This window comes from Alternaria arborescens (genome assembly GCF_004154835.1).
Source record: "Alternaria arborescens strain FERA 675 chromosome Unknown contig_7, whole genome shotgun sequence".
Lineage (NCBI taxonomy): Eukaryota > Fungi > Ascomycota > Dothideomycetes > Pleosporales > Pleosporaceae > Alternaria > Alternaria arborescens.
The window spans coordinates 302,111-316,883 of NW_021167862.1; the positions used below are offsets into that span (position 1 = coordinate 302,111).

The 14,773-nt window shown below is 50.8% G+C and overlaps 6 protein-coding genes across 6 annotated transcripts; 3 read left to right on the plus strand and 3 right to left on the minus strand.

Moving 5' to 3' along the window:
- Positions 1-711: 711 nt before the first annotated feature.
- AA0111_g3841 (hypothetical protein) lies at positions 712-1,365 on the minus strand (the record flags this gene model as incomplete). The annotated part of the gene is made up of 3 exons (XM_028649773.1): positions 712-1,176; positions 1,226-1,281; positions 1,329-1,365. The coding sequence occupies 3 exons, from the start codon at positions 1,363-1,365 to the stop codon at positions 712-714; spliced, it is 558 nt and encodes a 185-aa protein (XP_028508423.1).
- Positions 1,366-2,922: 1,557 nt separating this feature from the next.
- Positions 2,923-3,092, plus strand: AA0111_g3842 (hypothetical protein; the record flags this gene model as incomplete). The annotated part of the gene is made up of 2 exons (XM_028649774.1): positions 2,923-3,005; positions 3,053-3,092. 2 exons carry the CDS (start codon positions 2,923-2,925, stop codon positions 3,090-3,092), a joined length of 123 nt encoding a protein of 40 aa, XP_028508422.1.
- A 2,067-nt stretch (positions 3,093-5,159) lies between these two features.
- On the minus strand, positions 5,160-5,637 carry AA0111_g3843 (hypothetical protein; the record flags this gene model as incomplete). The annotated part of the gene is made up of 2 exons (XM_028649775.1): positions 5,160-5,503; positions 5,607-5,637. 2 exons carry the CDS (start codon positions 5,635-5,637, stop codon positions 5,160-5,162), a joined length of 375 nt encoding a protein of 124 aa, XP_028508421.1.
- An 877-nt stretch (positions 5,638-6,514) lies between these two features.
- On the minus strand, positions 6,515-7,139 carry AA0111_g3844 (hypothetical protein; the record flags this gene model as incomplete). Its single annotated transcript, XM_028649776.1, has 7 exons — positions 6,515-6,579; positions 6,637-6,706; positions 6,757-6,783; positions 6,848-6,882; positions 6,935-6,968; positions 7,021-7,043; positions 7,103-7,139. The coding sequence occupies 7 exons, from the start codon at positions 7,137-7,139 to the stop codon at positions 6,515-6,517; spliced, it is 291 nt and encodes a 96-aa protein (XP_028508427.1).
- Positions 7,140-7,409: 270 nt separating this feature from the next.
- AA0111_g3845 (Multiple RNA-binding domain-containing protein 1) lies at positions 7,410-10,212 on the plus strand (the record flags this gene model as incomplete). Its single annotated transcript, XM_028649777.1, has 4 exons — positions 7,410-7,640; positions 7,690-8,472; positions 8,663-9,826; positions 9,877-10,212. 4 exons carry the CDS (start codon positions 7,410-7,412, stop codon positions 10,210-10,212), a joined length of 2,514 nt encoding a protein of 837 aa, XP_028508426.1.
- An 867-nt stretch (positions 10,213-11,079) lies between these two features.
- Positions 11,080-13,997, plus strand: AA0111_g3846 (hypothetical protein; the record flags this gene model as incomplete). The annotated part of the gene is made up of 3 exons (XM_028649778.1): positions 11,080-11,587; positions 11,722-11,898; positions 12,130-13,997. The coding sequence occupies 3 exons, from the start codon at positions 11,080-11,082 to the stop codon at positions 13,995-13,997; spliced, it is 2,553 nt and encodes an 850-aa protein (XP_028508425.1).
- Between the last annotated feature and the right edge of the window lie 776 nt (positions 13,998-14,773).

Below are 14,773 nucleotides of genomic sequence, written 5' to 3' on the forward strand. Positions count from 1 at the left end.
ATCCGCTAGGATTTACTTCGCTTGGATTTGGTAGCGATGGCAGCGCGAACCTGGGGACGCGGATGGCGTAGACCAGTGCTGGTTTAAGCTTTCGATCGATACAAGGATAATTGCGCTGAAGCGACCCAAGGATGAAGCGGCTCCATTGCGAGTGGCCCATCGCATCTCGCTACAGAGGCTCAACACGGCTGCCACGCTGGCATCGACCAGATGAAGAACGGTGCCGGCTGCCTGCGATCTACTTTGCGTTATTAATAGGCGACCCACCCCTGGCACCGTAGATGACTTGCAGCCAAAAGTCGTCACTGGGCTGTTGCAATGTGCGGGGCGGTGCTCCTCAGGCAGAGGCTCCATTGCCTTTCCAATCACCATCTTTCCACCCATGCCCGCATCGCATCTCTGGGCTCTGCATACACAGGCTGCGCAGTTTTGCGCCGGCCGAATCACACACTTGTACCGCCATGGCCTTCTCCATTCTCTCTCAGTGGCCCCGCCGCCTGCAGCTAAACGGCTGGTCGCTGCGGCACTCACCCAATGAGCTTGACACAGACATATCACGACCGTTGTGCTCTTGTGGAGCTGTCAAGGCACTCATCAAACATGGGCAACGGCTACTGATCATCAATTCAGTACATGGTCAAGCCTATCATTGTTCGTATTGGTATCTCTTAGTAAGCAGGTTTCTATCATGTCAACCTTCTCCTAGGTTTCCTACAACGCCTGACCAGGGAGCTTCTCTGGGATGCCAGCAGCAGCTTTGGCCTCGCCCAGCTGTTCGCGACCCTCGGCGAAGACCTTGTCGAAGTCGTACTCGAACCACCTGATATCCGGGTTCAACCCAGCAAACTTCCACTCTCCATCAATCTTCTTATACCAGTGCATGTTGAAACTGTGGGCGTGGCCCTTAACCGCGACCTTTGTGCGTGTCTCATCCGTGTACCTCTGGTGAGGCACACGGAGCTGGTGGTACCCGATAATCTCGTCCTCTGACGTCTTCTCCCACCGTGTACCGCCGATGAAGTGCTGTGTCTTGAGGAGGGGGTTGCCTAGGACGGCAGGATCCGACGCCATGGCGACAAACTCATCTGCAGGCATTGCCTCCCAGATCTTATCCAGGAACGAGCGGTAGTCAATCCTCAGTGTTGGTGCGATGCATTTGCGGAGACGGTCCCAGTCCTGCTATGCGTGAGTAATCATCATTCAGTAGTGCTGCATGTAGACCGACCTTGCTATCGTAGCTGTCTGCCCACTCGTAGCATGCCGACTGGCAGCCCATAACATCTAGACTTGTTAGTCACGTTCGTAAGAGGTAGCATCAGAAGACTAACCCTCGAACGTAGGCTTCAATTCGTTCTTCTCAAACATGATGGCTTTTATTTCTGAAGATTGTGGGAGATGTTTAAATTGCTGTATTACTGTGATATTTCAACTGTATCTCTACAACATAGTCCTTCGTCTTTATATCTATCGTGTTGCATACTCTAGCACTTCTATTTGCGTCGACTTCTGCGACGTTTGGCTTCGGGTCCCCGCTCAACGGGGTTCCGCCATCCGCATATTCGAGACTGCCGGTGCGGTGCCAGCGGTCACGAACGGGGCCGAGGACATTTTTGGAGGCGGAAGTCCCTGTGTTTCGACTTGGCCGAAATATTTCTACACCATAGTGGAGTCGTATCGAGAAAGTGCTGCAGGGCAGTTGCTGCCGCGACCCCTCGCGGAAACAAAGAAGATGCACGGGCCTATGAAACACCAAACTATCCGATGGTGCGCCGTACCTTCAAACTTCCTTCATATCCAGATTTAGTAATCGAGTTGGTGCACGTTCGTTCGGTTTCGTCGAATTTCGCTGCTAGCAGATTGAGAGACCGTTTCGCCTCTCATGGTTATCCGATCGACGAAGCTGCTGCCAAGTTCGCGACAATCCGATCCGGGCCCACCACCTCTAAGGGAAAATGAACATTACACAGTGAAAGCGACGTTTCTCTTCTCTGCGCAACGCAATGCAATGCAAGAACAACAGACCCTCGGAAGAGAAAGGATATTTTCGTACAAAGAGTACCTATCTAGGAGAGCCCCCGCCAGGAAAGGAACAATAGGAACATAGCTCTTGTTGTTGCGCTGTGTCGCAAAGAAGACAGGCACCGTCGCAAAAATGGCTCATATATTCCTGGGAGGCGGTGGCCCTGCTCTTCGTGAAAACGGCCAACATAGACAAGTACATCTCCAGTCCCACATCTTTCCTTCTGAATGGTCGTACGCAAGAGATCTACTTGGCTATAGGCAAATTGGTCTCTCTCAAGCGCCGACATGTGGTGTGATGAGAAATAGCGAGCCAATCGTATACCCAGCAATCCTGCAGCTGTACGAAATACCTGTCCCGATTTCTTCACGATGTCGAAAATGAGTAGCTGCCGCGCGCTCTCTCTGCGAACACACGATGAGCTTCGAGCAGAATCCTCGTACGCATCAGACTCGTTCGTGTTGATTGCTTTCTGAGGATCTTTTTGTTTACCTTGATCGTTGATGCACCTAACTCCGCTGTAAATCCAATCTTCGAGGGACTTTGCAGCCTGTCACCAGGCTTGTCATGACAGATATACTCGCATGGAAACCACCATCGTGGTGGGCTCCCGATGGCATTACCAAAGCCCTTTCTAAACCGGACCTGCGTACGTTCGCATCAGGATTGCTCCATGGAGATCGTTTCAGACGGATCAGATCCGCATATGCGAAAGCGGAGCGATGCAGAGTATGCTGTAACAATACCTGGCCAGATACATCAGGTGCACGCGTCTTGGTTGGTAGTTTACTCTCCTCTGCTGGAAAGGGGTGTGCAGGTTGTTTGACCCTATGTGGTATCGTAAACAGGTGTGCCTTGATTTCCAAGAACTCGAACCAGCCGTTTGAGCTTTCTCTGGATAAATGGGTATCATGCAGAGTGGAGAGATCAAGACTGGTTTTGGAATGCTACCCAACTGCGTCGTGGGAGGTGTTCGCGCCGGAAAGTAAGTATCTGAAAACTGCAATGAGCACTGCACACTAACGTATTCAGATCTCGAAAACCCATGGCGAATACCACATCTGCCCCATGAAGTAATTGCGAATTCTGGTTCAGACCAAGCTGTTGAACGAGCGTCGTCGTGGCTGCAAGATTGCGAAGACAACCACGAGTTGTGCAGAAGTGCCAATTCGAGCCTGCCAACTCGCGTTATCTCGATCCAGGGGCCGAAGACTATCAAGTTGTACGAGACTAATGGCGAATTTGAACCATACGTCTGTCTAAGTCATTGCTGGGGGCCGGATAAAATCACCACAACTGTGAGGGCAACTCTATCCGCACATAAGCAAAGCATTCCATGGCAAAAACTTCCCCAAACCTTCCATGATGCAATCTCTTTCGCTTTCCGACTGGGATACAAGTACGTCTGGATCGACAGCCTTTGTATCGTACAAGATAGCAAAGAGGACTGGCGAAGCGAGGGTAGTAAGATGGCGCGGATATATTCTGGTGCCGATTTCACCATTGCTGCTACCGCATCAAGTCGCCCGTCGGAGGGGTGTTTCCGCCAGACTACGAACCGCCCAATCAGCATCTACTCGTATCCCGATATGAACGGCTCGATGTTGGATGTGTGCGTTCGATCTAGCATAAATCATTATGCATGGAGATATGGCGAATATCCCTTGCTACGCCGTGGATGGACACTGCAAGAGTGCCTGCTCTCACGAAGAATCTTGCACTTCACAGCCGAGGAAATGTTCTGGGCTTGCAGGACTGTGAACAAATGCGAGTGCTCATTCTGGTGGGACGCCATGACATTACCCTTCAAAAATCTGCGCAGCCCAAAATACCTTACAACAATACATTCCTCGGATGAGATGCAATGTACGGTTCTGTGGCATCATATTGTCAGCGAGTATAGCAGTTCTTCCTTGACATACAAGGGGGACTGCTTTCCAGCTTTACAGGGAATCAGCAAACAAATACATCAGCTCAAGAGGTCAGCATACGTGGCTGGACTATGGGAGAACAGTATAATGTATGACCTACTATGGTACTCCGATTACAAAGACAGAACATGCAGACCAGAGGAATGGCGTGCCCCTTCATGGTCATGGGCATCTGTCGTGGGTCGAGTTACGTGGCCCAATTGGATTTCAATCTGCACACCTTTATCAACCTATGTCGCCAAAGATATATCATTTGCAGGAGTAGATGAATTTGGCGAGCTTCGGTCTGCAGAGATTACTTTGCGAGGTCGATGTTTACTCGAAGCCGTGGAAGGCACCTATCGGTACAACACGCAGCTATGCGCAAACATCGAATACCCCGACCATCGCGCTTGGAGGAGGTGCCCCCGTAAGGTGTATCTCGATTGTGAATTAGGAGACTCTGGCAATGAGATGCCAGGTTCTGTACTTGATATTCCCATCCAGCGTGTGAAAACGCTTCTCATGAGTGTATATCAGATGGGGTTGAAGAAGAAATACCTCTATACAGCTTTGATACTGCGACCCTCGAATATGACAGCATGCACTTACGAACGGATTGGCTTGGTGGAATTCGAGACGCAGAAAGGATACGAGGTGTTTGATCTTCCGTTGGGTAACGAGGAAACTCTACACATCGTCTAGTTGGCCGGCGGACGCAGCCAAAGACGCTTGGCTCAGCCTTGCTCTCAAAAGAAGATACACCAAACGTGTACAGGAGTCAAAAACCCTGCTACATGCCAAAGCAAGGTGTTTCGAATAGCAACATAGGATTGATGATGATCAAAATTCTCTTGTTGGCTGCTCCACAGGCGGGTTTGTCTGCTTCGACCCTTCCATAGATAACGCGAAACTGAGAAGTTGGGCATACGGCATAAGTTACGGCAAGATATTTCAAAAATGCTTGAAAGGGTCCCAAACGATTTGATTGAAGGCGACGTAAAGGAAATAGAGTGGTATCTGTTAAACGAGGATATCCAAACGCCAGACGTAATACAAAAGACTCCAGGAAAGACCAGATCAGAGCGTCGTTCGTTCCTTGTGCTCTGCTGATACGGCCGCAACCCCTCAAGCCATCTCCAACCTTCGACCTCAAACGCTAAAATACGTACGATCTTCACCCGCTGATCGCTCTCGAACTCCACACATGCTTCCTCATATTCTTGCCCCTACTTATACTGCGGCACTCCTTGCGGCGGGGGTCCATATCCCGGAGCACCACCAGGTCCACCACCTGGTCCACCGTAATTGTTCATCATGACCGCACCACCACCCTGCGCTTTGGTCCCTCCTCCAAACTGCTGCAGTTCAGGCTCCAGTCGATACGCGATGTCCTGCCAGAATTTGCAGATATGACACCCAACTTCCTTGTACGGCTTCAGACTAAACGGTATGACGGGGATGAAGCAAAAGGTAAACCATTCCCAGCGCTTCATCACCCTGCCCGTGGGGTTGTTGCAGTTTTGACAACGTAGTGTTATGTGCTCGGCGCCTTTGAGGGGAGATGTGAATGCTAGTGAGATTGTTAGTATTGCGGAGAGAGATTAGGTGGAGAGTGAGTGGTATGGGATTGGATGGGATGCGGAGGACTGAATGTAGACCCGTGAGAGACGTACTGTGTGTTCCGCAAGTGAAGAAAAAGAACATGATCGCAGACTATATGCGCGGACAGCGCAGTGGTATCAATGATGTGTGGCTCTTTGATATGGGTCGGGTCTCGATGATGTCGAGCTGGTGGAGTGATGCGCGTGCGACAAGCGGTACGGGGGGATACGCGTTCGATTGTTGACTGCTGTTCGTTTACGATGATGGCGCACGTAACGGCGCGTAGTACTGAAGTTTTTGATGATGGAGATTCTGTTTGGAACGAAGTTGAAAGTAAAAAGGGTCGTCTGAGAGGCGTTGGGATGGGACGCTGCTTCGATGTTTCTGGTAGAGAGAGTATTGGCGCCGAGGAAGCTGCGTCATCCATGTTGCGTCTCAGCCACACTTGGCTCCAGGGCATGGGGCTCCATGGGGCTAGCGGCTAAGCCCGCAGCACTATTACATACTCACATACGTATCACGAGCTTGTCAGTTTCCGCAGTTTCCGCGGTGCGTTGAATGAAGGGAGAGTACGAGTTTGTATGTTCTCGTAGAATCAGTTTGGATGCAGCAGACGACGGTCACCTGGTCACAATTATAAAGGCACCGTGGACACCATGGGAGATGGGACAAAAGTAAGCATGGACGCTTCATTATGGTATCAAGCGGTAGCCTCCAAAGCCACTTTAGTGGAAAAGAGACTCGTGACAGTCGTTAGGAGTAAGATGTTACAAGCTCAAGATCATGCCTTTGCCGTTCAACGCCGCTGAATCGCAGAATCCGTGAACCCCATTGAGAGGATGCTGTCTACACTGTGAGAACAAAGTAACATCCTCCAGTTTGAGACCAGACTGAAATTGGGCCCGGAACGAAGGGCTTCGATGGTGAAGAGGGACGAGATTCTCAGAGGATGAGGGCGCTTTGATCCAGTCGGGTTCGCCTACTGAGTCTTGAAAAGTAGGATGGCACAGTGACCGAGGTAAAAGTAGATGAAGTGTTTCGTCTCTGAGCATCGATTAGATACCGCTACTCAAAGGTTTCTGGTGAAGCAGAGTTACTTACCATGTGTGACAAAGCTTCCAAAGTTGCGGCCTACGATGCAGTGCCATGTGGCACCCTTTCGGCTGTCGAACTGCGGAAGTGTTAGCGCGCGCTTCGGATGTTACACAGAGCTGTCTTTACCTCCTTCTTGATATACTGGGCAATGTCCTACACATCCATGGTTAACCGGGTCTCAGCAAGGTCTCGAACCGAGTGGATATCGGAGACCCACCTTCTCGATAGTGAACTGCTCCATAGCCGACTGTGCTACGAGATGTCAGCGTTCCTGTCAGCCGCACTTGAGAATGGGATGACTTACCGACTTCAATAGCCTCTTGTTGCATTTCCTCACTCTGTGAGACATGTTAGGATGGTATCAGAAGAAGCAATCTGATTGTCCCGTACCATGTCGGCGGACTTGATTTGAGCTGCATATAGCATTAGCTTGTGTTTTGGCAGAAGTACCGGCATGAACAAAGGGTCTTACCATCCTGCTTGTGGGCATCTGACTTGTCGCTAGCCATGGTGTCGGTTCGGAAGTGAGGGCGCGTTTGAGTGATTCAACTGTTGTTCTCTAAGAAGTAGGTGAGGTCTTATAAAGGCGTGTGGTCGAGTGAGGCTATGCCTTTGTCATGATGTTTGAGCAGGCGCTCGCGCGGCGGTCAGCGCTCGGGCCCCGGCCGACGAGACTAATGCGCGCTAAACCGGATATGAGTCCGTGCGTACAACTTTTTTTCCTCTAAACGCGACCTTGACATCCGTCACTTCATGCACTACACCACAACTCACCCAGCATGGAGTCGTCACGTATCTTCGTTCGTGGCTTACCTCCCAAGTTCAGCGAAGACGACGTGAGGAGGCACTTCGGAAGCTTGAAGCTACCTGTCACTGACGTAAAGTACTTTCCGCACCGAAGGATAGGCTATGTTGGCTACAAGACGCCCGAAGATGCTGCAAAGGCGGTCAAGTATTTCAACAAGACCTTCATCAAGCTCACCAAGATCTATGCCGAAATTGCACGGCCTGTATGTACTTTGCGATCACGATGGCGACAAGCGGGGCTAACATGCGCAGATCGCCGACAAGGAACTACCAAAGTCCCGGCGGCAGCAAAAACTTGAGAAGAGCGCTCCGACAAGCGACGAGTACCGACCGCAACGGCAAGAAAACGATCTCAAGCGAAAGCGAGAAGAAGCCGAACAGGACCCGAAGCTGAAGGAGTTCCTCGAGGTCTATCAGCCACCATCCAAGACTAGCATCTGGGCCAATGGTGATACACAGCTTAATGACACATCTGTTGCTCCCGCCGATGAGGCTGTACCAGAGGTTGCTGTGCCAGAAGACGAGAGCGATGACGAGTATCAAGTCATTTCGAAAAAGCCAAAGATTGCAGAAGAGGCTGCGGCCGTTGCTGCAGACCCACAGCCCACAGCCACCGAGGCGAGCGCAACAGAGCTCCAAGCAGAAGTGTCAAATGGAGGCGACGCGATGGAAGACGTTCAAGTAGCGCCAGCTGCCGAACAAGGACCTGTGTCTGACGCGGACTGGTTGCGATCAAGAACAAACAGGGTTCTTGAGCTAGTCGAGGACGATGAAGCACCATCGAATGCGACTGTCGCAACTGTGCCACAGGAAACAGCCCCGCAGACTCATGTAACCGCTGCGCCCTCCCCGGGCGTTGTGGAGGCGCAGCCGGAGCTACAACCTCAATCGGAAGAGCAGCCCGACAATGCTGCTGCGCCCGACGAAGAAGACAAGATTCGTGAAACCGGTCGACTGTATCTCAGAAACCTGCATTACGAGGTAACAGAAGACGAAATCAAGGAGCAGTTCTCCAAACATGGAGCTCTCGAGGAAGTAAGTAACGATCCATCTCTTTTACTACCCGCCCATGCAATGATGAACATCAAGATAGGGACAACTGATGCTTCGGCACTTGAGGTCACCTTGGAAAGTATTTTAGTAGATGTCTTTCTTATCTGATAGCGGCAAACACCACGAGTGCACTTACGTACATTTTGATGCGAACAATTACTGACTGTTGCAGGTGCATGTGCCGCTGAAGAAGGCCGACGGAAAGGGCAAAGGTTTTGCCTTTGTACAATTCCAAAACCCCAACGAAGCAGTTGAAGCATACCTCGACAACGATAATACCATTTTCCAGGGACGTCTTCTCCACATCATCTCAGCAAAGGCAAAGAAAGACACTAAGCTCGACGACTATGAGATCTCTAAGTTGCCTCTCAAGAAGCAGAAGGAGATCAGAAGAAAGCAAAATGCTGTCAAGGCGACTTTCAACTGGAACTCACTATACCTGAACGCTGATGCGGTTATGTCTACCATCGCAAGTCGTATGGGTATCAGCAAAGCTGAGTTGCTCGACCCCACGTCAGCAGATGCCGCAGTTAAGCAGGCGCATGCTGAGACTCACATCATTCAAGAGACAAAATCATACTTTGCGCAACATGGCGTTGACTTGGAGGCCTTCCAGCGCAGCGCCAAGGGTGATCTTGCTATCCTTGTCAAGAACATACCTCATGGTGTAACGGCCGATGAGCTTCGCAAGATGTTCGAGGAACATGGCACCGTAACAAAGTTTCTGATGCCACCCACCGGTATGACAGCAATTGTTGAGTTTTCCAATGTTGCGCAAGCGAAGACTGCATTCATGTCGTTGTCTTATCGGAAGATGAAAGACTCGATTCTCTATCTCGAAAAGGCTCCCAAGGATCTGTTCAAGGAAGGTGCGGCAACTAACTTTGTGCAAACAACACCTACTGCACAACCTGTACAGTCTACACAGCCTGGCGCGAAGCTTTCTGCAACTGATCTGCTTGTTGATGCTCCAGAGCCCGAGGCAACGAACACTGCTACCTTGTATGTGCGAAACTTGAACTTCTCCACGACGACCGAGCGTCTCACGGAGGCATTCAAACCTCTATCCGGCTTCCGTAGCGCCAAGGTCAAGACGAAGATCGATCCCAAACGAGGCGTGCTGTCCATGGGCTTCGGCTTTGTCGAGTTCAATAGCCCCGAAACTGCCACTGCAGCGTTAAGAGCTATGGATGGGCATGATCTTGAAGGACATAAACTGCAGATAAAAGCTTCTCACAAGGGCGCAGATGCTGCTGAAGAACGTCGCCACGAGGATGCCGCAAAGAAGGCGGCAAGCACGAAGATTATCATCAAGAACTTGCCCTTCGAAGCCAGCGTAAGATCCCTTTATTATAGTGACAAAGCGATTGCTAATATTGGCTACAGAAAAAGGACGTTCGCGCTCTGTTTACCCCTTACGGCCAGCTTCGGTCTGTCAGAGTGCCCAAGAAATTCGATGCGTCTTCGCGTGGTTTTGGTTTCGCAGAGTTTACCACAAAACGCGACGCCGTCAACGCTATGAACGCATTGAAGAACACTCACTTGCTCGGTCGCCGGTTGGTCCTTGCATTTGCTGAGACCGAATCCGATGATCCCGAGAAGGAACTGGAGAAGATGCAACAGAAGGTGGGAGCACAGGCCAACAAGGTCGCCTTGCAACGCCTTACAGAAGGTGGTCGCAAGAAATTTAACGTTGCAGGCACTGATGATCTTGACGACTGAGCGCGAATGTATTCTGGTAGGAGTCGCGCGCGCGACACAGTCAGGCCTTGACGCCATCCCTTGCTCCCCGACTACACGAGCCAGGCCGCCCTTCGCCACGGTCCGCTGAAAGTAGTAGAGGGCTTTGACCATCTGCACGACGCTATATCTAGAACACCGCATTCTGAGCCTCGGCAGGGTATACCGCCAGCGGAGTGAATGAATGGACGTGGTCACCACACGGCGTTTCAGACTACTCCAAAGGGAGTAAGACAGCCACGAACGAGACGTTTGTCGATCATGCAGACTTGACGTACTTTGTTGTTTGCGGCCACTGACATCCATTCTTCTTCTGAGCAATCCGTGAGGGTTCTACTTGGACACAACCAATCAGATGACTGTTGAGTAGATGGCAGTCGGCTCCATGCCTTTGATCCCTCTGCTAACGACGCTACATTTACCATTTCAGTAGACGAAGAAGTCACAACAGATATGACGATACGGACAACAGTCGAAACACCACGTCTTTTGCGGCCATGATGAAGGCACAAAGCACGTTAATTTTAATCCCATGGTACTGGCCATGCCACCTCGATGACTGACCCCTCTATCAGTTTCAGGCTAGCGGATATCGTATCGCACCCTACGGTGGGTGCTATGGCCTACTTGCCTATCATGTAGTCCTCCTGCCTAGGGCTGGTCATCTGGACCATACTTTATGTCAATGTAACCATCTGCATGCTTCGCCACATACTCAGTTGCATTCTCATCATCGTTCACCGCACTTATTGCTCCAATTGCTTAACATTCGTTTTGGTCTGCGTCAGCCTCTATTCTTACTCTTACCATTCTTTTCGTGTACGTTTTTGTTAGATGCCATAGCCCACCATGCAAGTCAAACCTCAACCCTTATGCGGGTCGTCGGCGCATCTTCCCCTCTTGGAATGCACTCCGGTCGAGGGCCCGTCCCAGCATCAAGGCGTCCTTCGAAAGCATCGCGCTGAGCGATCTTACAAAAGTCACAACGTCACGGCTCCACCACAACGGCAACGAGGCAGTCTGAGTCCGTCCGAGAACGCTTACGCGCAGCAGTGCGTCACTACAGGAACCTACTACACTGGTAATGTACACGCACAACACATTGGGCTTGCGGGCTTTGTAGTCGGAAGGTCGGAGAAGCAGATCAGATGTGAACTTGGTCGACTGTACAAATTACTTCAACGATCGGAAAAATACCAGGCCTATCGAGAGAAGCAGCCCGCTCTTACACCGGCTGAAGTTATTGCAAGAGATGCAACGGAGAGGAAGGAGCAGGAAAGGAGAAAAGCGGAGGGTCTTCAGCAAGAGAAGGACAAGACTGTCTGGCCCGATTTCATAGAGCATGCCTTCTGGACAGGTAAGATAACACTTTTACTGTATCTCGTTCTAACGTGGGGGTGCTGTATTGCTTATAACGATCGTTGTCCTCTAATTGTTCTATTCGAGCCTTGTTTCGACACTCGTATCAGAGGGCTGACTAGCATACTACAGCACTCGTAAGATGGCCACCAATGGGTCGAAAGAAATACATGCTCGAGGGCACACAGCGAGGGCGAAACGAGCTGATCCAAGATTCCATCCACAGGGATACAGGTATCAGACGCGACCGTAAACAGATTTCCAGTCACCTCCAGGTGCTCAAGCAAAAGCTCAGAGCTGTTCCTGCTGGTGAGTCCCCATTTCGTACATTACACCAATCGACATGAGTCTTCTCACATGTGGCTCCCAATGTTCCATTGGATGCCCTGCATACATCGACCAAACATCAGGCCTTCGGAAAGTTACTATCTTCCAAAGTCCTTCTAGAAAGAAGTGGCGGTGGCTTTGCCGTTGCTATTCTTAGTGTCATCAGGAGGGTTGCGCCAGGGTCTACCGGAACGAGACTAACCAGCACCATAGTCCTTCTCTATATGGCCACACCAGAGGACGTAACGAAGCGCCGATGCGCGAGCGCACCCATTCGTACATGTCATTCGTCACATATGCGTGGCCGCCAACATGCGCAGCGCACTGATTCCGTTGCCAAATATGAGTACAACATGGCCTCACCGCACGTGTGGCCGCATCTCGTCGACCCACACCAGGACCTCGCCTTGGGTTTCGGCCCTGAAATTCGCTCGCTATCATCGCTCTTCACACTCACAGACCTTAGCCTGGTCGTTGACGGTGATGACCAGCCTGTGCACTGTTCGATTGAAGCGCACTCGAACAGCAAGCTCGATGAATGGGATATCGCAGATCTTGCCTCCTGGCATCACCAATACCCTGAACTTGGCTTCTTGCAATCCGAAACGGATGACTGGATGAGGAACGGTCGCAACGTCTTGGTCTGCACCGCACCCATCAAGCTGATGGCAGAAGTACGGCTAGAGGCTGACCTGACCATCGCATTCGATCTCTACTCGCATCTTGATCTCTCCAGATATGAATATATGGAATGCATGATGCGATTCTACGACGACGGACAAGGTTTTGTCGATTCGGAACTTGACAGCATGACTCATGATGGAAAAGAACATCGCACGTCATGTGAGTACCGGCCAGATTCTTATGGATCCAAAGGCGTTTTGCGTGTCAAGTTCGACGCTGCCTTTTGGTTGACATGGATGAAACGATGTGGTAACATGAGCTACAGAGATGACAGAAATGTCCAAAACCCACGCCTCACAGCAGTACAGGATATATACGGTATCATACCTGGCACCAACGAGGCTCAATGTCTCTGCACCGTCCTTTGGAGATTTCAGCGGACGAGGAGCTCAGCGGAAGCTGACAGCATGAAGTGGCGTCCTTTCAATTTCGTTAAGAATCGGTCAGCTGCAGAAGCGAGATGGTGCGATGAGGCGGAAGACTACCATGAAGATCTGGGAGATGTGGAGGGTGAGCATGGGCAAGTCACAGATGTGCCGACATCCACTCCTACGAACGTCATGTCATATTACCAAACTCCACAGCTACCACCGGACTTGGTACAAACACATACATCGAATCACTCACATGAGATTGAGTCTCATCATGAACGTCATCCACCGCCACTTTCTATCGATATACTTGGATCCATGCAATCAGATTTAGACCATCTAGATGGCTCTGCGGCTACCACTACAACAGGCTTCTCACAGCAAAGTTTCGCACTGCCACGTAATCAAGCTACGTTATCGTCGAGCGCGCACGACAGCGACTTCAACTTCAGCGATGGTCACATGACTATCAACGATGTCTTTGAGCCTGCTATAAACATATCGGCTTATGGAAGCTTTCTAAGCCAGGACGCTGGACTCAAAGGGTTGCATTCACTTGCTGGCCTGGAACACGATGAGTTTGCGGCTATGGGACTTGCTATAGGCGAACATGGCCAGTTAGTCCCTGTGAACGCAAATGACCTGCAGACTCCTCCCGATCTAGCTTGCTTTCCAATCAAACCCAACTGGCAACACCTACACCTCATATCGCATCTCGAGCATGCAGCTGAGCAGTATGGTCCCTACATTAACCCCTGCGAGTTTACAAAGCCAACACAAGACCATGAAAACTTACATGGCCACGATGTTTATCAACGAATCAATCAAAGAGAGGAGTCGGTGGCAACTGGTCTTCATGGTGTGCACGCTCAGGCCGGTCATAGCCTATGGGACTTGCAAGGGCTGCAGAGATCATTCGAGGAGAGGACTAGCAGTTGGATGCATCACCAGAAAGAGCAAGCACATATTTCCGAGTTTGGTGTGCCAGATCTGATTGAGAAGAATCAAAGGGATAAAGGCTATTAGATGGGACTGGCCGACTGGGTTGCTGCTCATGATGGTATGACTGTATGCTGGCCATTTTTGTATTACGAAGATCATGATTAGACATATTGTTCAAGAGACTAGAGGGTAACGATAATGTAATGATACACGCTCATTTGGGACTGCACATCTCGACACATTGATCGCGATACGCTCGTGTCCACTGACTCAAACCGCCCTTTAGTCTACTAAGCTCTTTGACACTATCTGGACTTGGAACATGCTAGAACTACTGACGTATGCATCCTACAGAAGAATTTGAGTCACTCATGACTGTATACTAACAACGGAAGTGGCGTAGGGCTGCCAGCTAGGCTTTCAACGGTCGTTAGGGCGTTCCTTGCACTGCACAGCCGATCGACCTGCATAGAAACCTAAAATAGGCGGCATATGCACGTAGAAGCTATGATCGTCGGTGAGCCTGGGGACTATGCATACAACAAGCATGGCGGCCTGTAAGGACTTTGTGGTAGGTGGGGACTACCAACGGCGGCGGCATCACCCGCCAGGCAAGCGGAGCCCATCTCCAAACCCAGACGTCAGCCCGCACGCCTGGTCCTTTGCTTCAACCAACAATAACGTCGTTACCTAACGAGATCTCTACACCGCATACTTGTCTATGTCATTCGCACCCGAAAGCTTACTGCTAAAGCGACACGGCGCGTTACATATACAAACGCGCTGTCGCGCTGTCGCGCTGTCACGCCTGCATGCATGCATGCATTGAGCGGGGCAAACACCGTTAAGCTCCACACCCC